The sequence below is a fragment of the Argentina silus genome, assembly GCF_951799395.1.
Source record: "Argentina silus genome assembly, chromosome: Y".
Lineage (NCBI taxonomy): Eukaryota > Metazoa > Chordata > Actinopteri > Argentiniformes > Argentinidae > Argentina > Argentina silus.
The window spans coordinates 22113386-22137436 of record NC_139654.1 but is presented as its reverse complement, the minus strand read 5'-3'; the positions used below and the strand labels follow the sequence as shown (position 1 = coordinate 22137436).

The 24051-nt window shown below is 49.6% G+C and overlaps 1 protein-coding gene across 1 annotated transcript; it reads left to right on the top strand.

Moving 5' to 3' along the window:
• Positions 1–1612: 1612 nt before the first annotated feature.
• Positions 1613–22891, top strand: LOC310824022 (methylcytosine dioxygenase TET3-like; the record flags this gene model as incomplete). The annotated part of the gene is given in 11 exon segments (XM_083696922.1): positions 1613–1628; positions 1769–1859; positions 11336–11429; positions 11532–11649; positions 11652–11739; positions 12043–12063; positions 14889–14989; positions 16419–16517; positions 22066–22154; positions 22345–22482; positions 22691–22891. Coding segments are annotated over 11 exon segments (1056 nt in total).
• Positions 22892–24051: the final 1160 nt, after the last annotated feature.

Here is a 24051-nt window from a genome sequence, read left to right as displayed (position 1 = left end):
ACAATAACCACATACCCCAAAGGCAGCTCTGAGTCAGGACCTGAAGCACTTCCAGACAACATGGCGGTTCCTCTGAAGAAAATCAAAGTGGAGGAGCCGTGGATGTGGGCCACTGACCAGACCGCCACACAGCTAGGGGCCAACAATGACATCTATGAGGACGCTCTTTCCACGGTGGCAGCTGTGGTGTGTTTCTCTATCACAGACAGGAAGGTGCTGGAGGAGAAGCTCTGCAGCTCACATTCTCCAGTCCTGCGCTCTTTTAAAACAGAGACAGATGACTTGCAATTATTCAAAACGGAGCCAGAGGACTTTAAAAGCAATCTGTACCAGAAAGTAGTGAAACCTCTTAAACGTGAAACTTCCCTGTGTCTCTCTCTGCCAAGTGTACAGTCCTTGGTGGAGCATAGGAATATTGGTGCTGATCAGGCTATCGCTATCAAGACTCAACTGGCAGCTATACCCCAAAACACCTCAGAAACCTTTACACCGAAAAGCCAGGATCAAAACTCTGTGAACCCCTCACGTGTAATAACCTCAAGTAGAGACACATCATTACAAGAGGCCAAACCCATGCCAGGTATTCTCACCAATAAACTCCCGGTCATCAGTTCACCACTGCACCAGACCTCAGTCATACGTCCCCCCCGTGGCTAGACAGGGTCATGTCATCCAGTGCTCTCGCAGCCCTGCCTCCACAGACGAGCTCTCCCTTCAGGACCTCCTAGAGGCCAGCTCAGACTTTGAGAGACTCCCCTGTGATAGCACTGGGAGAGGGCCCTACAGAAGAGCAGAGCCAGGCCTGGGCTCTCACTCCAGCCGAACTGAAGGCACGTGCAAAGAGCATAAGGATCATAATGTTAATGTTAGCATAATGTTAGTAACGACCCAGAGAGGCCATTTGGGAGGGACAGAGTGGCTTGTAGGTGAAGGTGGGAGGAATTGGGATGATGAGGAGGTGGTGGCGGCGGCTCAGCTGGTGGAGTTGGCTTTCATCATCCAATCACGTCACAAGCAGCAGGGTAACCCCCCTCGGCAGCATTCAGAGAACAACCCCCGCAGAGGAACCCCAGTGTCCGCCATTGAATACAACTCTCTGGTGCCGCCCAATCACAAACAGTCTCCCCTGAAGAAGACCAAAACACTCTCCAAACCCAGGAAGAAGAAGAAGGAGGGGGAGGGCTGGGGTCTGGCCCAAAAGAACAACAGGACCCCCCACAGAGCGTGGGTCCAGAGAGTTCTCCCCCAGCAGAAGGCAGCTCTTCACCACAAGAGGAGCCTGTTCCTACCCCAGGCCCAGATGGACCTGAAGAGATAGCCCCAGGGGTTTTTTGGTAATATCACGTGTGGTCTTGCTCATGAGAACCACCTGTGGTCACATTCAAGTGGACACCAGCACGCTCACGAAAACGGTTTCTTGGAGCTCTCACAGGGACATGAACACAACCAGGAATGTGAAAGACATTTGTTTTCTCAGGTAACACAGTCTTATGATGGGCTGCAGCATGGTGCTAATCACAAGAACAGCTCCATCAACCCCAGTGTCCCCTGTATGGGTTCCAACCACAGGACTGGGCTCCACAGTCTAGCCAATGGCTTCTCTGGGGCTAGGATGTCACCTCCTTTAGGTCAGCAGGGTTACTACAAGGTGGATAGGTCAGGGCCGGTCACGGTTCTGTCTATGTCAGCTGAGGGTGATCTGGATCATGCTGAAGCTGCATCACTGTTTCTTGCTGATTACTGCAACTGTTGATTTCTCTCTCCACAGAGCAAATCAGTGAGAAGGAGGAGGGTCCTGACTACACTCACCTCGGGGCTGGACCCAGTGTGGCAGCTGTGAGAGAGATGATGGAGAACAGGTACAACTACTGTAGTCTAGCACTACTCTGTTATTATGTGTGTGTGCGTGCGTGCGGTCACCCACAAGGCTCCTGGCCTACTGGAATGTGGTGGGGTTATGATCCTAGAGGCTTGTCAGCACAGGGCTCCAGACTAACTTTTTCATTTGGTGGCACCAGCACATGATTTGGTCGCACTAAATTGTATTCACACAATTGAAAAGAGTGAGTAGGCTTATTATCTTGAAATGAACTTGCAGCTCGAAATCAAAATTGCTTAGAAATGGATCCATTCTGGAGCCCTGCATTAAAAGCAACTAGTACTGAGCTGGCTACAAACACATGCACACCAGGGGATCAATCGGCCGTCTGGCGGGCACGCCGCAAAAGCTGGTGGTCACTCGTGGTACCGTAGTTCTCACTTGTAGTTCTGCCCAAAAAGACAATTCCCAATGTAATTGCAATGGCAGAGTCGGTATTGTTCCTGGCCAAATGAGGTCGATTCCAGCATGACTTTGATGTTCTACAATTACTTAAAATATACAAATTCATGCTTGGCCATCATAAAAATTGGTGTAGCCCAGATCGGACGATAGAAGCATTTTTCTTACCTCTATAAAGTGCTAACGTCATATGGAAGAGTCTGGCCAGCCAAGGGGCAGGGATTGTATTCACACGAGCGATGCACTGCGAACGAGCATGGAAACCTTATGAACCATGCTAGACTTCGGCGCGTTGCATCCAGAAGTGCCGCAACAATTGAACACTAACACTAAAGTACATAAAATTACATTCTGTGTGCAGTGTAGGCCAGTACATGCATTATACCTTTGTACAGTATATTCTCGATCATCGCTGGAGCATCCAGCTCCCAGTCGGCAGCGCATCTGTTCCCACTGGACCTCCCGCTAATGATTAGGCTACATCGAGACAAAAATAGAGATTTAGTGGGCTAGATGGGATTGACAATAAATAGTTTGATGATGAAATAACATGAAATGTCGTGGCCATATTGAAACTAATCGCTTGGTGTATTTTGAACACCTAGGCAGATTAGGAGCTTCTCATAAATATTATTTAAAAAAAAAAGGATTTGCACAGAATCTGAATAAATTACACGGGTATCCTTTTGTTACAGCCATTAATCCTAATAGGGTAAATGATTAAACGTCAGAACAAAATTAATACGATCAATAATTATGACACGAAACCTGAGACGAGGGGGCCAACAGGAGAGATGACTCCCTCTCTACAACAACCTGTTCACGCTTCTGTAAAATTTGCACTGCTCACTTGCCTTGGTTTGCTCACAGAGAACAGTTTTACAGTTATTTTCAAAAAGTGATGATTGCTATGTTTTTAAGTAGTGATTGAATGCAACTTTCTTTTTGAGCAAGTAATAAACGTGTTGTTATATTTAGTTTGCATATCAAAGTGTGCATCATTCAAAAGAGCAAAAGCATACCAGTGTTGTTGTTTTTCTTCTGAGAAAGTCAATGTGATAGTATTTCTTGTTTATTTGAATGCATAGTGGTGAATGCTGTGGTGGAAGTCTAGGATTTACCACTCTGTACTTCAGCTCTTCGGAGGTAAGAATCAAGAAACAAGTCCTGAGTAGCCACAATATCTGAGTCCGGTATTTATTGCTTGCAAACAAGAGACAAGAGTGTAACAACAGCCCAGCGTAGATCCGGGGTTCCGTTCAGCGCAAGTCTGAAGAGACAATGATCAGGTTTGTCTTTCATACAGTTTTGAACATAATAGTAGGCGCCGCCAAGGCTATCGGCTGATGGGCTTGTGCTTACGTGAGAAAGGGCGGGAGAGAATGAACAATGGGGAGACTGTCTTACTGATCAATCAGCGCTTTCTTACTGATTAATCGCCATTCAACATTTCACACCTATCGACAGGATGCGCCTGTCCCCCCATTATTGCTCTCTCTCTCCACTCCCTCAGAAATCACCGCTGTTCATATGGTAAATCATGCAGTGCTTCTCAGAACAATGGCTATAGAATTTTAGAGGTGTGGCAAGAGAAAATGTAATCACAGTAGTTACAAATTAATAAGACCAAAGAACTCATTGTGGACTTCAGGAAGTCTAAAGCTGGCGCACACACCCCCATCCTCATCAACGGGACTGAGGTGGAGCGAGTCACCAGCTTCAAGTTTCTGGGTGTCCACATCTCTGAGGACCTCTCCTGGACCCTCAACACCTCCACCCTGATAAAGAAGGCTCACCAGCGTCTCTTCTTCCTGAGGAGACTAAAGAAGGTCCATCTGTCTCCTCAGATCCTGGTGAACTTCTACCGCTGCACCATCGAGAGTATCCTTACCAACTGTGTCACAGTATGGTATGGCAACTGCTCGGCATCGGACCGGAAAGCACTGCAGAGGGTGGTGAAAACTGCCCAACGCATCACCGGTTCCTCACTCCCCTCCATCGAGGCTGTCCAGGGCAAACGATGCTTGCGTAAGGCACGCAGCATCGTCAAGGACATTTCTCACCCCAACCATAGACTTTTCACCCCACTCCCCTCCGGGAGGCGCTACAGGTCTCTCCGCACCCGAACCAGTAGGTTCAGAGGCAGCTTCTTCCCTGCGGCTGTCACCCTACTGAACTTGAACACTGCACCGACCTGACAACCTACTACCCCTGCAACCCCCACCCCCCCCCCCCCCCCCCCACCCGGACAATTGCAATATTGCACTATTACTCCCCTCCCCTGCTCTTACTCAATACCACTGCTCTTCTGTACATACCTGTCCATACTGTTCATACTGTTTCATAATGCACATAATGCACATATCCTATATTTTCTTTAATACTACTGCACATACTGTACATACCTGTTTATACGGCATTCCATATTTATATTTATTCTGCATCTACCTCATGTACTGTTAATACATATATACTGCTAGACTGCATTACCCATACAGCTCATATGCTGCTACACTGCTCATATTGTAACTATTTATTCTGCTATAATGCTACTCATACACTGCTATACTGCACTGCTTATATTATACTGCACTACTACTGATCATATATTGCACTACCTGTAAATACTGTTCATTGCCATCTGCTATTTTGCACTTCTGGTTAGACGCTAACTGCATTTCGTTGTCTCTGTACTTGTACTCTGCACAATGACAATAAAGTTGAATCTAATCTAATCTAAAACAAGTTGTATCAGTCATATGAAAGTGTATAACCTGAAAATAGTTCTATGAATGTATTTTCCATAACAATGTATAGTCCTCTGGCACCAGCTTGAGGCCCCGGCGATCATCGCTGAAGCGTCCACCTCCAAGTCGACAGCGCACCTGTTCCCTATCTCCAATCAGCACACCTGCGACCCATTCCCAATCACCCTCCTATAAGAACCCTGCCCAGTCTTCGCTCCAGTGCCAGAACGTACTGTCTTGTCACGCCTGAGGTTGCTGTCTGGTGACTCTGGCGCCCTCCTCTGGCGGTACGGGGCCAGTGGCCTCCCAATCTACCCAGATTTGTTTCACCTGTGTGTTCTGTCCCCTGTTTGCTATATCTAACCTGTGTGTTCCCCATGTCTTTGTCAAAGATTCTCCCTGTCCGTGTGTGAATACCCTGTCTGCCAGTCGGTTTTTGTATACTGTGGGGGGACATGCAGCCTTCGGCCTGTAGAGGGAGCTACAGGGCCGGGGTTTACGAAAACGAGGCTTCGTTGCGCACCTGTTGCGAATGAAGCCACGTTGACGAAAGGGTTTAAGATGTGTGTGCCTCTGCTTTGGAAAAGGAGGGCTGGAAAGTGTCGCCGAGGGCGAGATTAGTATGGCCTTTTCCCGGCCTAAACACCATTCCCAACGTTACCCAGTTAAGCACAGCAGGATTGGCCCGAGGTTTGAGAGCAACCTTGGTGAATCACCACGACACTGCTAGAAAGAGAAAAAGCTTAGCAGCTGGGGGCCCAACCTGACGAGGGACACCGCGGCTGCGGGTGTTCCTGAAACACATTTTATCTTTGATCTATCCTTCAAAAAGGTGCAACTGCATAACTGATTAATGATAAGTTGATTCGAATGTGTGTAACTGATTAATGATAAGTTGATTCAAATGTGTGTAACTGATAAGTTGATTCAAAAGAGTGTAACTGATTAATGATAAGTTGAGTCAAATATATATAATTTGTTAATGATAAATGAGTTCAAATATGTGCAAAGGCAAAACAGAATAAGAGAAATTATAAGGTGTGACGGCCGCCGGGGTGTGCGGGCGCGTCACGGACCCAAACACAGTGTAAGCAGAGAGGTCCACACCAGAATTATAATCAAAGATATTTATTCGGTTAGCGGGGAGAGGGAAATGATAGAGAGAGGGTGGGGGTGAGAAGGCGTCGTGTCGTGAAGATAGCAGGGGGGTTCGGTACACGGTGGGTGGTCCTCTTACGTTCCAGGTCGGGGCGGCAGCGGGGTAGTCAGACAGGCGAAGGTTGGCAACGTAGCGGGCTCTCCTATGGTCAGGGGTCATACACTGGACAATGGTGACTTGGCTTATTCTCTCTCCCATCAACTGCTCCTTGGTTCGCCGTAGCAACTCCCCCCCACTGGGTGCTCCGTGGGCTACTTTTGTACCGTCTCTGCTGTTCCTGCTGATGCCCTTCACCTGTGCCTTGATGGGCAGGAACTCCATGTATGGGCATACGGTGATTATCTCCACGGGTTGCAGCTGTGGCCCCTTGGGGCGCAGGAACTCCATACATGGTCCTGCCAAAGACAACACGGGGCAAGAGAGGGACAGCAGAAACAGCAGAGACAAAGCGAGGCGAGATATATACTCCATTTACCACCGTCCCACACTCGCGCATGGGCTTAGGCACGGGCCGGGCGCCACATATCCCCCTCCTGAGCTCCGACCTCGCGGGAGGGGCGGCCCAGCCTCCTAGTGCGTCCCGCCGTGAGAGAGCGTCGGCGTTCCCATGCGCGGCCCCGGCTCGGTGGACCACGTCGAAGGAGTAGGGCTGAAGGGAGAGGAACCAGCGGGTGACCCGGGCGTTGCTGTCTTTGTTCCTCGCCATCCATACCAGTGGTGCGTGATCGGTGACCAGGGTGAACTGCCGCCCCAGTAGGTAATACCGGAGGGACTCCAGTGCCCATTTAATGGCCAGGCATTCTTTCTCTATCGTTGAGTAATTTTTCTCTCTTGGGAACAATTTACGGCTGATATACATGATGGGATGTTCCTCGCCTTCTCTTAGCTGGGAAAGGACGGCACCCACCCCGGTCTCCGATGCGTCCGTCTGTACCACTAGCGGCTGTTGGAAGTCCGGGGTCACCAACACTGGGTCCGTGCAGAGGGCCTCCTTCAGCCCTGCGAACGCCTGTTCCGCCTCCGGCGTCCATTCGACCCGATCCGGCATGCGCGCGCGGGTGAGGTCGGTGAGGGGTCCTGCCAGGGAAGAGAAGTGGGGAACAAAGCGCCGATAATAGCTGGCAAGCCCTACGAAAACCCGTACCTGTTTCTTTGTCTGGGGGCGGGGCCACCCGCGGATCGCCTCGACTTTCCCTACCTGGGGCTTGACACACCCTCTCCCGATCGTGAACCCCAGGTAGTTTGCTTCTTGGAGGCAGAGCCGACACTTGGCTGGGTTTGCGGTGAGCCCCGCCTCTCGTAGGGCTTGCAGCACAGCCTCCATCTGTTTCAGGTGGGCCCCCCACTCCTCTCCGTGGATGATGATGTCGTCAATGTAGGCGGCCGCATATTCGCGGTGGGGACGGAGCACGTGATCCATAAGCCTCTGGAACGTGGCCGGCGCCCCGTGAAGCCCGAACGGGAGCTGTACGAACTGAAAGTCCGTCCGGGGTGGAGAACGCAGTTTTCTCTCTGGCCTCAGGTGCGAGGGGCACCTGCCAATACCCTTTAGTGAGGTCCAGGGTGGTGATGTACCGGGCCCTGCCCAGCCTCTCGATCAGCTCGTCGACCCGTGGCATTGGGTAGGCATCAAATTGCGAGATCGCGTTGAGCTGGCGAAAGTCATTACAGAAGCGAATGCTCCCGTCGGGCTTGGGCACCAGCATGATGGGGCTGCTCCAGGCGCTCCGCGACCGCTCTATGATGCCAGCCTCCAGCATCGCCTGCACCTCCTGGTTTATGGCCGTCCTTCGGGCCTCGGGGATACGGTAGGGCCTGAGTTTTACCGTTTTCCCTGGGGTTGTTATGATGGGGTGGGTGATCAGGGTGGTGCGCCCGGCGGTGGAGGAGAAGACGTCGCGGTGCCTGGCGACCACCTCGGTCAGGTCGTGTCGTTGTCGTTCGGTCAGCTGCTCCCCGAATGGCACGTCCTCCGACTTGGGTTTCTGTGTGGAGAGGGGGTTTGACACAGACAGCATGGCGGCGGGGGCCACCCATTTCTTTAATAAATTCACATGATAAATCTTGGTGGGCTGCCGCCTTCCCGGCTGTCTTACCCGGTAGTTGACTGGTCCTACCTTCTCCATCATCTCGTATGGCCCGTTCCACTTTGCCAGGAACTTGCACTCGGAGGTAGGTACCAGGACAAGGACCTTGTCTCCCGTCACAAACTCCCTCGGCTGCGTCCCCCTGTTGTAGGTTCGGGCCTGTGCGGTCTGGGCCGCCTCCATGTGTTCCCTCACCAGGGGCCACAGGGTGGCCATCCGTTCCCGGAGCTCCTCCACGTGCTCGACCATCGTGCGGTGGGGGGATGGCTGGCGCTCCCAGGCCTCCTTAGCCAGGTCTAGCATTCCTCGGGGCCGTCTCCCGTACAGCAGCTCGAAGGGTGAGAACCCCGTGGAAGGCTGGGGCACCTCCCGTATGGAAAACATCAGGAATGGGAGGAGCTGGTCCCAATTCCTCCCATCCAACTCCATCACCTTTTTTAACATCTGTTTTAGTGTCTGATTAAACCTTTCCACTAAGCCGTCTGTTTGGGGGTGGTATACTGACGTGCGAATTTGCGTTATGCGCAGGAGTCGACACACATCCTTCATAATCTTGGACATAAATGGGGTGCCCTGGTCAGTTAAGATCTCGTCGGGGATGCCGACCCGCGTGAACATTACCACCAGCTCCTTGGCGATACCCTTGGTGGCCATGGTGCGGAGGGGAATGGCCTCGGGGTACCGGGTTGCGTAGTCCACTATCACCAAGATGTACTGGTACCCACTGCTGCTCTTGGGGAGGGGCCCGACCAGGTCCATCGCAATGCGGCTGAAAGGAACAGAGATAATAGGGAGGGGGATTAAGGGGCTTCGTACATGGGGACGGGGCGCCACCATTTGGCACTCGGGGCACTGCCGACAGTGAGTCTCCACCGCTTTCTTCACTCCGGGCCAGTAGAACCGTGCCTGAATCCGATCCAGGGTTTTCGCTACCCCCAGGTGCGCTCCCAGGAGGTGGGTGTGGGCCATCTGGAGAACTGAGGGAATATAGGCTTTGGGCACCACTAGCTGTTCCTGTCTGGCCCCGTTAGTCATGTTCATACGATACATTAGACTGTTCTTAATGGCAAAATGTGGGTTTGGCAAGTCCCTTACCCCGTCCATCCGCTGCCCATCAACCACGCTCACCTGCTGCAGCACGCTGGCTAGGTTGCGGTCCTCCATCTGAGCTGTCCCGAACCTCCCCTTCAGGCGGGCGGGCAGTGTCGGAATCCTCCAGGAACATCCCCATTAAGTCGGCGCCATCGTCAGGGGAGGGTGAGTCGCTGTCCGTGACGACGGCTTGGGTCTCCGCGAAGGCCCGTTCTGCGGCGGCGCTGCCGGCGCCCTCGGAGATGGGTTAGGGTTAGGGTTAGGGTTAGCACCGGGGTGATCGGGGGTGTTCCCGTCGGCTGAGCCCAACAGGCCGTCAGGAGCCCGCAGGGACGTCCGGGGTCGCTCGCCGAGGGCATGGACGCCTCCTGGGCGTGGGGGCCCAGGACAGATGACCCACCTCACCACAGGAGAAACAGCGTCTCCGGTCGTCCGTCGCGACTCGTCGGTAACAGGGGCGGGATTCTTTTCGGTGTCCGGGCCACCCTCATCACGCCCTGGGCGGCCTGGTAGCCTTCCACCAGGGATACCAGCTGCTCGGCGCTCTGGGGGTTGTTCTGGCACGCATACCTCCGTGCCTCGTGGGGCAGTGCCCTCATGTATCGGTCCATGACCACCCTCTCCACCGGCCCCAGGGAAGGGGGGTCAGATACCAACCACTTGTTGGCCACCCGAGTCAGTTCGTGCATCTGGGCCCGGGGGAAAGCGGCCGGGTCGAAGGTCCACTCGTGGAGCTGTTGGGCCCGGGTCAAAAGGGTGTGGCCGAGCCGCTTGACGATCTCCGTCTTCAAGGTTGGGTATGGCACAAGCCCGTCCGCGCAGAGGTCCTGATAGCAACTTTGGGCCATGCCTGACAGAAATGGAGCCACCAGGCCTGTCCATTGATCGGGGGCCCAGCCTTCCCTCTCGAACATCTGGAGGTACGCCTCCACGTCGTCGTCCCCCGTTTGTTTGACCAGGAATTGGGCCGGAGTGGCGGACTTGTGCTGGCCCTTGGCCAGCAGGCCGGCGACGAGCTCCTCATGGCGGGCTTGCTGCTTGACATTGAGGTCCACGAGCTGCGCTATCAGCGCCTGGAAATCCGTACCAGTGGCCATGGCGGGGTCTGGACTGGTTTCCCGGTGCTTGGCCCCCTGGTGTCTCTGCGGTTCACTGCTTTTGGGTCCCGGGTCGCTATGCCCGCATTCTCCACCAAATGTGACGGCCGCCGGGGTGTGCGGGCACGTCACGGACCCAAACACAGTGTAAGCAGAGAGGTCCACACCAGAATTATAATCAAAGATATTTATTCGGTTAGCGGGGAGAGGGAAATGATAGAGAGAGGGTGGGGGTGAGAAGGCGTCGTGTCGTGAAGATAGCAGGGGGGTTCGGTACACGGTGGGTGGTCCTCTTACGTTCCTGGTCGGGGCGGCAGCGGGGTAGTCAGACAGGCGAAGGTTGGCAACGTAGCGGGCTCTCCTATGGTCAGGGGTCATACACTGAACAATGGTGACTTGGCTTTATTCTCTCTCTCATCAACTGCTCCTTGGTTCGCCGTAGCAACTCCTCCCCACTGGGTGCTACTTTTGTACCGTCTCTGCTGCTCCTGCTGATGCCCTTCACCTGTGCCTTGATGGGCAGGAACTCCATGTATGGGCATACGGTGATTATCTCCACGGGTTGCAGCTGTGGCCCCTTGGGGCGCAGGAACTCCATACATGGTCCTGCCAAAGACAACACGGGGCAAGAGAGGGACAGCAGAAACAGCAGAGACAAAGCGAGGCGAGATATATACTCCATTTACCACCGTCCCACACTCGCGCATGGGCTTAGGCACGGGCCGGGCGCCACAATATGTTATGTGTATGTGCTATTGCTGTGTGTGTTAGTGTCTATTGATCCAAGGTATGGGGAGATGTGATGTTTGTGAGTAGTGTGTGATAAACATTGTAAGCTTTGTTATTGCTGTGTGTGCTGTTTCTGTTGTCAGGTATGGGCAGAAAGGGAAGGCTGTGAGAGTGGAGGTGGTGGTGTACACTGGGAAAGAAGGGAAGAGTTCCAAGGGCTGTCCAATCGCCAAAGTGGTGCCTCCGTTGTGTGTACATATTCATTGTGTGTATTCACCCATCTCTCTCTCTATCCCCCCTCTTTCTCTCTCTCTCTCTTTCCACCTCTTTCTCTCTCAGGTGATCCGTCGTGGCAGTAAGGAGGAGAAGTTGCTGTGTCTGGTGCAGCAGCGACCTGGGCACCGCTGTGAGAGTGCAGTGGTGGTGATTCTGATCCTGGCATGGGATGACATCCCCAGAGCGTGGCAGATGGCCTGTATCAGGAGCTCACACAGACCCTCTGCAAATACGGCTCCCCCACCAGTCGCCGCTGTGCCCTCAACGAGGAGTGAGTTCCTGTAACCGGCAAAGACATCTCCACTGACTGAACAACAGCCTCTCATCTCTATCTCATTCTCAACATCTAGAAACAGGGACTTGAGGAGGTAGGAGTATAATACCTTGTTCATGCAGACTTGCTAGGCTTAGAGTAGGCATACATTTCATATAACAAGAAGTGAGTCAACACTAGTCTTAGTTTTTTACTTCATTTATACAGGCCCAAGTCAAATGTTTTGACCTGCTTTTTCACAGTCTGCCTCTCCCTCTTCCTCTCCATCCTCCTCTTACTTTCCCCTTCCCCTCTCTCCAGTCGTACGTGTGCGTGCCAGGGGTTGGGCCTCCTTCTCCTTCCTTTTTTTTAAGACCCCACACCTCTCATGTAGTCTTCTATATGATACCAATACAGCCCTTTAAAGGTAGACTCTGGGATATGACGCCACGTCCGTGAAAACAGAGCAACTTTCATCAAAGATATTGTAGTGAACAAGAGCGAATGAGAGCCTTCATTCGTTTCACTGCCCCCCGACATAAGATGGCAGAGAGCATGCAACATGCTCTATTCTCGATGTTGCATCTCCGTTTTTTTTTTTTTAAAGTCTCTGGCAGCGTCGCCCCGCTCGTAGGACTTTGGAACTGCCAGTCAGCGGTCCGAAAAGCACAGGCTATCTCAGCTTACGCCTGCTTCATGTCCCTCCACTTCCTGGCTCTCACAGAGACATTAATTACACCGGAAAACACAGCTACTCCGGCAGCCCTCTCTGATGCCTACTCCTTTTCTCATTCCCCAAGACTCTCTGGTCGAGGGGGTGGCACAGGGCTCCTCGTCTCACCTAAGTGGTCACATAATGTCCTTCCCCTGTCACACCTGTCCATATCCACCTTCGAATTCCATGCTGTTTCTGTCACCTCCCCTGTCAAACTTCACATTGTTGTTATCTATCGTCCCCCAGGTCAGCTTGGCGACTTCTTACAAGAGATGGATGTCTTCTCAAGTTCTTCCCTGAGGACGGCACACTGCTCACACTACTGGGTGACTTCAACATTCAGTCAGAGAAGTTTCACTCGTCTGGAGTACTTGACCTTTTCTCCTCCTTCGACCTTACCCTGTCCCACTCTCCTCCGACTCATAAGGCGGGCAATCAGCTCGACCTTGTCTTCACCAGATCCTCCCATACCTCCAAACTTACTGTTACCCCTTTTCCAGTTTCTGACCATAATGTTGTATCCTTCTCCCTTCCCCTCAAAACCTCCCCCTCCCGGTTAGACTTTGCCCACACTGTATCCACTCGTCGCAACCTGTGTACCCTCTCCCTCACCGCCCTCTCTTCCTCTGTCTTATCCTCCCTACCCTCTGTTGAATCCTTCTCCCTTCTATCCACTGATGCAACCTCCTCCACCCTCCTGTCCACTCTTTCCTCATCCTTCGACTTTCTCTGTCCACTGACCTCAAGGCCAGCACGATCCTCTCCACGCGCTCCTTGGCTGTCTGAAACCCTGCAAGCTTGTAGAATAGGGCTCCGGGCAGCTGAGAGGAAATAGAGTAAAACCGGCCTCCCTGATGACCTAAAACCGTATCTCTCTCTCCTCCTCAACTACACATCCTCTGCATCAGCTGCTAAAGTTTCTTACTACCATTCCAAAATTCAAACCTGTACCTCTGACCCAAGGAAACTGTTCTCCACATTTTCCTCACTCCTCAACCCACCTCCTCCCCCTCCACCCTGTCTGCAGATGACTTTGTCACCTACTTTGAAAAGAAGGTTGATGACATTAGCAGCTCCTTCTCTCAACCTCTCGCCGACACTGCTACCATTCCTCCCAAACCTCTTTCTCCAATCCATTTCCAAAGACCTCCTTCTGTTCCACCATAATCAATTCCTCTATCCACAGGATCTGTCCCAGCTGCTTTTAAGACAGCCAGAGTCAAGCCTCTTCTCAAGAAACCAACTCTTGACCGTCTGCTGTCCTCTTCTCTCCTTATCTAAAACCCTTGAGCATGCTGTCTCTAACCAACTGTCTCACTACCTCCTTCAGAACAACCTCCTTGACCCTCACCAATCTGGCTTTAAGGCTGGGCACTCTACTGAGACTGCTCTCCTTGCTGTCACGGAGGCCCTCCACTCTGCTCAAGCTTCCTCCCTCTCCTCTGTTCTCATTCTTCTGGACCTGTCCGCTGCATTCGACACAGTAAACCCACCAGATCCTTCTCTCCACCCTCTCAGAACTGGGCATCTCTGGCTCTGTACTCTCCTGGTTTGCATCCTACCTGGCCGATTGCTCTTACCAGGTGACATAGAGAAGCTCGCTGTCCTCTTCACGCGCCCTCACCACTGGGGTCCCCCAGGGCTCCGTCCTAGGGCCCTTACTGTTCTCCCTTTATACCAAATATTTTGGCTCAGTAATTTGGTTTGTCCTTCCACTGCTATGCAGATGACACTCAACTCTTTCTCTCTTTACCCCCCTCTGACTCTCAGGTGGCGACACGTGTCTCTGTGTGTCTTGCAGACATTTCTGCTTGGATGTCAGCCCACCACCTCAAACAGAACCTTAACAAGACTGAGCTGCTTTTCCTCCGTGGGAAAGCTTGCCCTCTCCAAGACTTCTCCATCACAGTCGAGAACTCCACTGTGAACTCCTCCCAGACAGCCAAGAACCTTGGGGTGATCCTTGACAACCACTTATCCTGTGCGGTGAACATCACAGCGACAGCACTCTCTTGTAGATTCTTCCTCTACAACAGTGTTTTCCAAAGTGTGGAGTACTGAAGGGGGTGCGCAGGGAGATGGGATGGGAGAGAGAAATTAAGTGTGCTGTAGTGGGGAAAAAAGTCCCAAAACGCTGATTGTACAAAAACACCCAGGCGGAAATATGTTGAAATATGTTGCACATGAGAGCTGTAAACAAACACTGTCACTGTTGCTAGGTTACAATTTAAATGACCCGCCGCCTCTCATGCCATTTTGTATTAATGGACAAGTTCTTGTCAGTGTCTAAAAGAAAGGCAGACGCCCCCCCAAGTGTTCCAGGTAAAGCCACAAAGTCGAAGATCAGAAAATATGACAAGGCATATCTCTCCTTCGGGTTCACTTCTACTGAGGTCGGTGCGGAGGAGCGACCAGTGTGTGTACTGTCTCTCAAAACTCTTGCGGCTGACAGCATGAAGCCCTGTAAACTGAGGCGTCACCTTGAGACACCACACCCAAATGATGCTGACAAGCCCCTTGACTTCTTCAAGAGAAAGCTCAATGAATACCGAGGTCAGCAGAGTCACTTTCTTAAAACGGCATCTGTACCTAGCAATGCCCAGCTAGCCTCCTATAAAGTGGCCTACAGAGTTTCCCAATGCAAGAAGCTGCACACTATAGCAGAGGAATTACTACTCCCTGCTGCTATCGATATGGTTTCTGCCATGATAGACGAGGCAAGTGCCCAAAAGCTGAGATCTATCCCCCTGTCCAACAACACAAAAGCGAGACGCATCACCGATATATCCGAGGATATGAAAGAGCAGCTTATCGATAAGGTCAAGGATAAACGTTTCGGTCTTCAAGTGGATGAGGCCACTGTTAGCAATAAGGACTGCCTTTTAATAGCCTACGTGAGATACATTGATGCAAATGATTTCACAGAGGATTTGCTGTTTTGTAACTATGTTCCAACACGGTCAACAGCTGATGTTCAAAATCATTGACAGCTACGTAAGAGAAGCGGGTTTAAATTGGGAGGACTGTGTGGGGATTTGCATGGACGGGGCTCAGGTCATGTCAGGGAGAAGAAGAGGGCTGCGCACTCTGATCAAGCGCGTCGCACCGAGAGCTGAGTGGATGCACTGTGAGTGGCAATCTCAAAACAACAAGCCCACTTTGAGAAGATTTGCAAAGGAAAACAAACACACCTAAGCCACTGAATGTGGAGAATAGTAATATGGTGCAGGGAAGATCAATAAGTTCTGTGTAGGCTTTTTTCCATTTTTGATTTCCACAAGGAGAATAGGAATGTGTAACATCGGAAAATTTATTTTTTCAATCCATGATTTCAACAAGAAGGATAGGAATGTGTCAGATAGGAATATGGTGTTATTTGTTATATTACTTATGTTAATTTTCAAACTAATTTTTTAACTATAAAAAAGTTTGAACGATAATTGCATCTTTGTATTGTTATTTATGAGAGAAAATGCTGGTTTGTACAATTATGCAACAAATACAATTCATTTTACCAAGAAAGATGGGGATGTCGTGTGGGGGGGGGGGCTGAATTATTTTCAATTACAAGGGGGGTCTGACTGAAAAAGTTTGGGAACCGCTGCTCTACAATATCAGAAGGATACTGTTATGCAATGAACAACTGGTGGAACCAAAGACGGCACAAGAGGCGTAGGAACGTTTAGCACAGTGGGCGTATTTAACAAAAGGAATAGTAATGAATAATAATAACCAAGGTAGGGTAATCCGTAAGAGAATGGTCGAGGGCCGGTCCAGGGTCGATAGGAGGGAGGTCCAGGATACGGGGAGGTAGAGGAGCTGTGGAGACGAGGGGCTAGGTCCGTGGAGACGAGGGGCTTGGTCCGTGGAAGGGTTGGGGCTGAATCCAGGAGTCAAGATGTGGAAGTCACAGTACGTTCTGGCCCCGGAGTGAAGTTCTGGCAGGACTCATATAGTGCGGTGATTGGGAGATGGTCTGCAGGTGTGCTGATAGAGGATCTCATCCAGGTGCGCTGTCGGCTGGAACCAGGAAGCGTGTGCTCTGGTGATGACCGCCGAAGCTTCGAGGTGGTGCCAGAGGGTCGGTCAGTCGTTGGACCGGTAACAGATACGTCCATTCCTCACAAGAGAAGCAGGACAACTGTTGGTCCAGGCATTTGTGATCTCCTGCCTTGACTACTGCAACGCACTCTTGGCCGGGCTCCCCGCCTCCACCATCAGACCTCTGCAGCTCATCCAGAATGCTGCTGCCCGTCTGGTGTTCAATCTCCCCAAATTCTCCCATGTCACCCCCCTCCTTCGCACCCTTCACTGGCTCCCGGTAGCAGCTCGCATCAGAATCAAGACCCTGGTGCTCGCCTACCGGGCAGCAAAGGGAACAGCCCCTCCCTACTTGCAAGCAATGGTCAGCCCCCAAACTCCTGCCCGATCACTTGGTTCTTCCACCTCGGCTGGCCGCCCCTACGAGGATGCAGCGGTCGCCCTATTCGGTCACAGCTTTTCACTGTCTTGGCGCCCCGGTGGTGGAACGAGCTTCCCACTGCTGTGAGGACTGCAGAGTCACTACTACTATCTTCCGCCGTAGACTAAATATCTCATCAGGCTACATCTTGACTGTTCCTCCAAAAGACCTCTTCACCCCCACTACCCCCCTGTACAGTTCCTCTACTGTAAATAATAATAAAAAAGTAATCCTTCCTTCTTTTAGCATTGTGACTGCCAATGGCCCCTGGTCCGAGTATAGATTTCTTTTTTCTTATGATGACTGATGTATAGATGATTCACTTACTTTAGACAAATGTACTTGTTGTAAGTCGCTTTGGATAAAGGCGTCTGCTAAATGTAAAATTATTGATCATATTTATTTTGTTTTGACGTTTAATCATTTCTGCCCTATTAGGATCAATGACTGTAAAAGAAGAATACCCGTCGTAATTTATTCAGATTCTGTGCAAAGATTTATTCTCGACAAAGCCTAATCATAAAAGTATAGGAGTTAGGTAATGTGAGAATTTTGAGTACTACATTAGAAGTTTAATAACAACATTGAATTAAAGCTGAGAATCTCTACTTTGACCCCATAGTATTGTTTGATTTCAAATCCAAACTGGTGAAGTACAGTGCCTATAGAAAGTCATCATACCCCTGTGAAATCTTTACCTTTTGTCACATTACACCCTGGAAATTAAAATAATTTTTGAGCTGTATGTACACATTGTAACCCTCATCATCAAAGTGAAAATAAAATTTTTAAAAATTCTGGACAATTATTAAAAATTAATGAGTGAAATACCTGGTTTGGTTAAGTGATCAGCCCCTTAGAGCATACCATTATAAACTTGCTCAGGTGCAACCAATCAACTTCCAGATCAAACACCAGGCTAATTGCCCCCCACCTGACATCAATTGTAGTGGTTTTGATTACTTCAGAATAAAACCAGCTGTTTCTTGAGGATTCCACTACTAGAAGTGCATGGTGTTGCAAACAATTCACCATGGTTGGAAAAGTACTTTCAAAAGGCCTCCGGGATAAAGTTGTAGGAAGGCACAAGTTAGGTGAAGGCTACAAAAAGATTTCAAAGGCTTTAGCTATCCCTCTGAGTACCGTTCAGAGCATCATGAAGAAGTGGAAGGCATATGGCACCACCAACACCTTGCCTAGATCAGGCCGTCCGTCCAAACTGGATGACCGAGCCAGGAGGACATTGATCAGAGAAGTTACCAAGAGGCCAAAGGCAACTTTGAAGGACTTATGGCTGTCTGTCTGTGCATGTGACAACAATCTCACAAGCTTTACACAAAGCTGGCCTGTATGGCAGGGTAGCAAGAAAGAAGCCTTTTCTGAAAAAGTGCCACACTCAGTCTCGTTTGTGCTATGCAAAAACACACCTGGAAGATTCTGTTGCCATGTGGAAAAAGGTTTTATGGTCAGACGAGACTAAGATTGAACTTTTTGGACTGAACTCCAAGCGCTATGTTTGGCGAAAACCAAACACAGCACACCACCCAAAACACACCATACCTACTGTGAAGCATGGTGGTGGCAACATTATGTTGTGGGGATGTTTCTCTTCAGCGAGGACTGGGCAATTGGTCAGGATTGAAGGGAAAATGGATGCTGCCAAGTACACCCAAATTCTTGAGGACAACCTGCGTCCCTCTGCTAGACAGCTGAAGATGGGCAGGTCATTCACCTTCCAACACGACAACGATCCTAAACATACCGCCAAAAGAACAACGCAGTGGCTTAAGGATAGAAAGGTGAATGTCCTTGATTCGATAGAAAATCTGTAGATGGACTTGAAGAGAGCAGTCCATTGCCGCTCACCACGGAATTTGACTGAACTCGAACAATTCTGCAAGGAAGAATGGGCAAATATTCTCCAATCTAGGTGTGCAAAGCTAGTAGAGACATATCCAAACAGATTGATGGCTGTAATTGCAGCAAAAGGTGGCTCTACAAAATATTAAATCAGGGGACTGATGACTTTTCCAACCCTGTTATTTTTGTTTTTCATTTTTTATACATTTTCAGAACCGCCTTTTTTTTCATTAGTTTGATGTTGTATGGCTAAATTTGTACATAAAGCTGGAAAAAGTTTTGATTTCAGGCTGTACGACAAATATCGTAACTATTTCAAAGGGGTATGATGACTTTCTATAGGCACTGTATAGAGCTAAAGAAGACTAAATGCTTCCTCTTTCCAATACTTATGGAGGGCACTGTATGTAAATGCTATGGATTCATTTGAAGACATGACATACTGCATAATTAAAAAAGGTATTTACACCAAATGGATGTCGAATAAATATGAATTAGCCTGTCGTAGAATATAGGCTAAAACAAACCTGGAGACCGGCAAACTCACAAGTCATTAGAGAGAAACGATGCTGCTAACTTCGATGTACTCAATGATGTAAAGGCTAATGTACAGTAAATATGTCTATGCCTACAATTTGAGATGCAAGACAACAAAGACACACGTTGCCAATAACGCTGAGGCTTAGTTTGTCCCATAAAAACGCATTCCAATGTCACACTTTGGATTAAATTTGCATTTGGAAAATATTCAGACCTGTTCACTTTTTCCACATTTTCTTATGTTACAGCCTTATTCTAAAATGGATTCAATTCATTTTTCCCCTCATCAATCTACACACAATACCCCATAATGACAAAGCCAAATGTTTGATAATTTATTAAAAATAAAAAACTGATGACATTTACATAAGTGTTCAGACCCTTTACTCAGTACTTTGTTGAAGCACCTTTGGCAGCGATTACAGCCTCAAGTCTTCTTGGGTATGACGCGACAAGCTTGGCACACCTGTATTTGGGGAGTTTCTCCCATTCTTCTCTGCAGATCGTCTCAAGCTCTGTCAGGTTGGAAGGGGAGTGTCGGTGCACAGCTATTTTCAGGTCTCTCCAGAGATGTTTCATCGGATTCAAGTCCGGGCTCTGGCTGGGCCACTCAAGGACATTCAGAGACTTGTCCCGAAGCCACTCCTGCGTTATCTTGGCTGTGTGCTTAGGGTGGTTGTCCTGTTGGAAGGTGAACCTTCGCCCCAGTCTGAGAACCTGCTCCAGAGTGCTCAGGACTTCATTCAGGATCTCTATGTACTTTGCTCAGTTCATCTTTCCCTCGATCCTGACTAGTCTCCCAGTCCCTGCCGCTGAAAAACATCCCCACAGCATGATGCTGCCACCACCATGCTTCACCGCAGGGATGGTATTGGCCAGGTGATGAACGGTGCCTTGTTTCCTCCAGACGTGACACTTGGCATTCAGGCCAAAGAGTTCAATCTTGGTTTCATCAGACCAGAGAATCTTGTTTCTCATGGTCTGAGAATCCTTTCGGGCAGACTCCAAGCAGGCTGTCATGTGGTTTTTACTGAGGAGTGGCGTCTGTCTGGCCACTCTACCATAAAGGCCTGATTGGTGGAGTGCTGCAGAGATGGTTGTCCTTCTGGAAGCTTGTCCCATTTCCACAGAGGAACTCTGGAGCTCTGTCAGAGTGACCATTGGGTTCTTGGTCACCTCCCTGGCGATGGCCCTTCTCCCCGTATTGCTCAGTTTGGCCGGGCGGCCAGCTCTCGGAAGAGTCTTGGTGGTTCCAAACTTCCATTTAAGAATGATGGAGGTTTAAAGATGTTTTTTGCTCTGATATGCACTGTCAACTGTGGGACCTTATATAGACAGGTGTGTGCCGTTCCAAATCATGTCCAATCAATTGAATTTACCACAGGTGGACTCCAATCAAGTCGTAGAGACATCTCAAGGATAATCAATAGAAACAGGATGCACCTGAGCTCAATTTCGAGTGTCATAGCAAAAGGTCTGAATACTTATGTAAATGTGATATTTCCGTTTTTTATTTTTAATAAATTAGCAAACATTTCTAAAAACTTGTTTTGGCTTTGTCATTATGGGGTATTGTGTGTCGAGGGATGAGGGGAAAAATGAATTGAATCCATTTTAGAATAAGGCTGTAACATAACAAAATGTGGAAAAAGTGAAGGTCTGAATACTTTCCGAATGCACTGTACATGGAAAAAACGTAACTTTGGGCCCCCTTCACCAGTACGATTAGTACTAATTATAAGCACAACAAGACAGCAGTTTGACACACAACTGATCAGTTCAAACGATTGAAGAATCTCAAAGCTTTGTACAAATTCTTTGGGGGGTGAAACCATGTGGTAGACCAATAACAAATGGTACAACAATTGCAGTAAAGTAATAATAATGATATTTCGGCACGATTATATTCATTGTCCTTTAACTTCAAGTAATGGATTGCCATCAAATGATGCCCTTTGAAAATTCATAATTTATATCACATATCATAACAGTCTCATAAATTTCAATGTCAGTGTCTGTGATTTATTTATTATGCATCTTAGTCATCATTAAAATCAATTAATCATCATTACATTTTTATTGGGCTCCTTTGTCATCTTGCATTCATGATCGTGCACTATAGCTACATGTTAGGGTTCGTTTGGGTTAGGTACTGTTATTGAGAATACAGTATATGAAAGAATAATGTATGTACTGTCCTATACTGCACACAGAATATGATTTTATGTACTGTAGTGTTAGTGTTTCATTGTTGCGGCACTTCTGGATGCAATGTGCCGACGTCTAGCATGGGTTTCCATGCTCGCTCTCAGTGCCTCACTCGTGCTACAATACAATCCCTGTGTGTTGGCTCAGACTCTTCCATCTTGGGCAGAACTACAAGTGAGAACTACACTGGTACCACGAGTGGTCACTAGCTATTGCGGTGTGCTCGCCAGACGGGCGATTGATTCCCTGGTCTAGACTCTAGGGCTATTATAATATACAGTACACAGACAATTGTTTAGAGACACAATACTTGGCATGTTTAAATGGCTTATAGCCTCCCTGTGGCCACAGAGGGTTATGACAGTCACAGCCTGACAAAGGACCACAGTGGTTGAAATGTTGCTGTATCATAACATTCTGTAAACAGCATCTGAACAGTGTGTGGGCATTTTCTCTGTCTTCTCCTCCTTTGTAGGCTGTTCATCCCTTGTTCCCCTAATCTGTGTGTTTGGGCTGTTCCTCACTCTTTGATCCTATGATCTGTGTGTAATTGGTCAAGAGGAGAAGCTGGATAGCAACCTGCAGAACCTGGCTACAGATCTGGCACTCGTGTACAAACAGCTGGCTCCTGAGGCTTTCCAAAACCAGATGGGACATCTCAGGTGCTCTTTACATCAGGACACTTATAGATCTAAATGGATTGGATAGGCTGTACTATTGTATTTAGTACCCTTACTTGTGTCCTCTGTTTAATCTATGTAAAGCATATTTTTACTAAGCCGCTTATCATGGTCCTTCTCCCTCTCATTACATCCTCACCCTCCACCCTGCTCCCCAGGTGGACCAGGAGCAGGCGGGCAGTGACTGCAGGCTGGGTTGCAGGGAGGGGCGTCCGTTCTCCGTGGTCACGGCGTGTGTGGACTTCTGTGCCCACGCTCACAAAGACACGCACAACATGAATAACTACAGACCTGTGGTAAGAAGCATCAGTTTGCATGACCATGAATGGACAACACCATTCAACAGCCCACCCACTTCCTCTAAAGACCAACTTCTGTAGTCTCCCGGAAACTCAGATTGAATATTGCCATTTTATTTTTGCAATGTCTGTAAAGTGACATTTTTGGGCGTTTACACTTAAAACAAAGAGGGCATTAATTAAATGTCATATGAAATGCCTGCTTCTCCGCACTTTAACCAAGGAGGACAACCGGCTGGTGCGTAACATGCCAGAGGACGAGCAGCTCCACGTTCTTCCCCTCTACAAGGTTTCTCAGAGGGATGAGTTTGGCCAGCCCGAGGGCCAGTGGGATAAGATCCAGACTGGAGCCCTACAGGTCCTGTCTGAGATGCGTTCTGAGTGGGGTTCCTGTGGTTCAAAGTAGTTGGAGCATGTGTCGCCGAGGGCGAGTCTAGTATGGCCTTTCCCCGGCCTGAGCACCACTCCCAGAGTTACCCAGGTTACAACAGGTTGGGCCCAAAGTCTAGGTTGGGTCCTGATACGGGGGAGGAGCAGGGAGTTGAGACTACAGGGGACTCCATTGCTAGAGAAGGCACCCCTGGGGAATCACCACTCCCTAAGAGACGCCGCAGTAGTATGGGAACTATACCGCCACTGATGGAGATGGAGGTCACTCGGACCGGGCCTATTAATCCGGTACAAAGGTTTAAGAAAAGGAAGGCATCAACAAAGAGGGTGAAAAGGACCTCTGGTACCCAGAAGATGGCGCCAAAGGCTACGGACACCGCTACGATAGCCATCAAGCGTGAGTTAAGGCCACGACGACACAGTGGACTAATCTATACTACTGGTTCTGGAACCGAGTCGGCCGAGTCCGAGTCTGAGTCTGAGACTACCTACTATCAACCAAAGCCTATGCTCAACAGGCGTAGGGGTGTGGTGACCCCTAAGAGCACGGAACGAGCCCCTGAGAACAAGGCAAAGTGCAATGCTACAGGGAGACCCACAGGAGGCCAGGGGGCGTATGAGAAGAAGGTGGTTACACCGCCGCCCCCGCCAACATCACAGGTCCTGTTGGAGCTGGAGGATATCTCCTCCTCGGAGCTATCGGAGGAGGTTTCAACCAACAACTCCATACCCCGGGAAGAAGAGGACGAGCCAACTGATAGAGAGGACATACAGCTGCCTCCCGACAGGGTGATATTGGACGAGGCGCCCACCCCTCTCTACTCGCCTATCTCCCCATATTCGCCTCTCACAACAACAGACATCATTCTGGAGCCAGTGGCTGATCCGATCCTGCCCAACCGGATGTGGGACGCCACGACTGAGGATATTCCCGAAATAGTTATTATACTACCAGAGGATGACCAACTGCCAACTCCCACTCTAGAGACGGAGACCTTACAGCCGAGTTCTCCACCAGAGATGTCCTACGAGATCGACTTCTCTGATCTACTCTACGAGTTGTTCCTGCCACAGCTGGAGATGCCAACCCCTGCGGAGGAAGAGGGGATGGAGCCGTTCGTCAGCTCTACACTCCAGGATTTATAGATGATAAGTTGATTCAAACATGTGTAACTG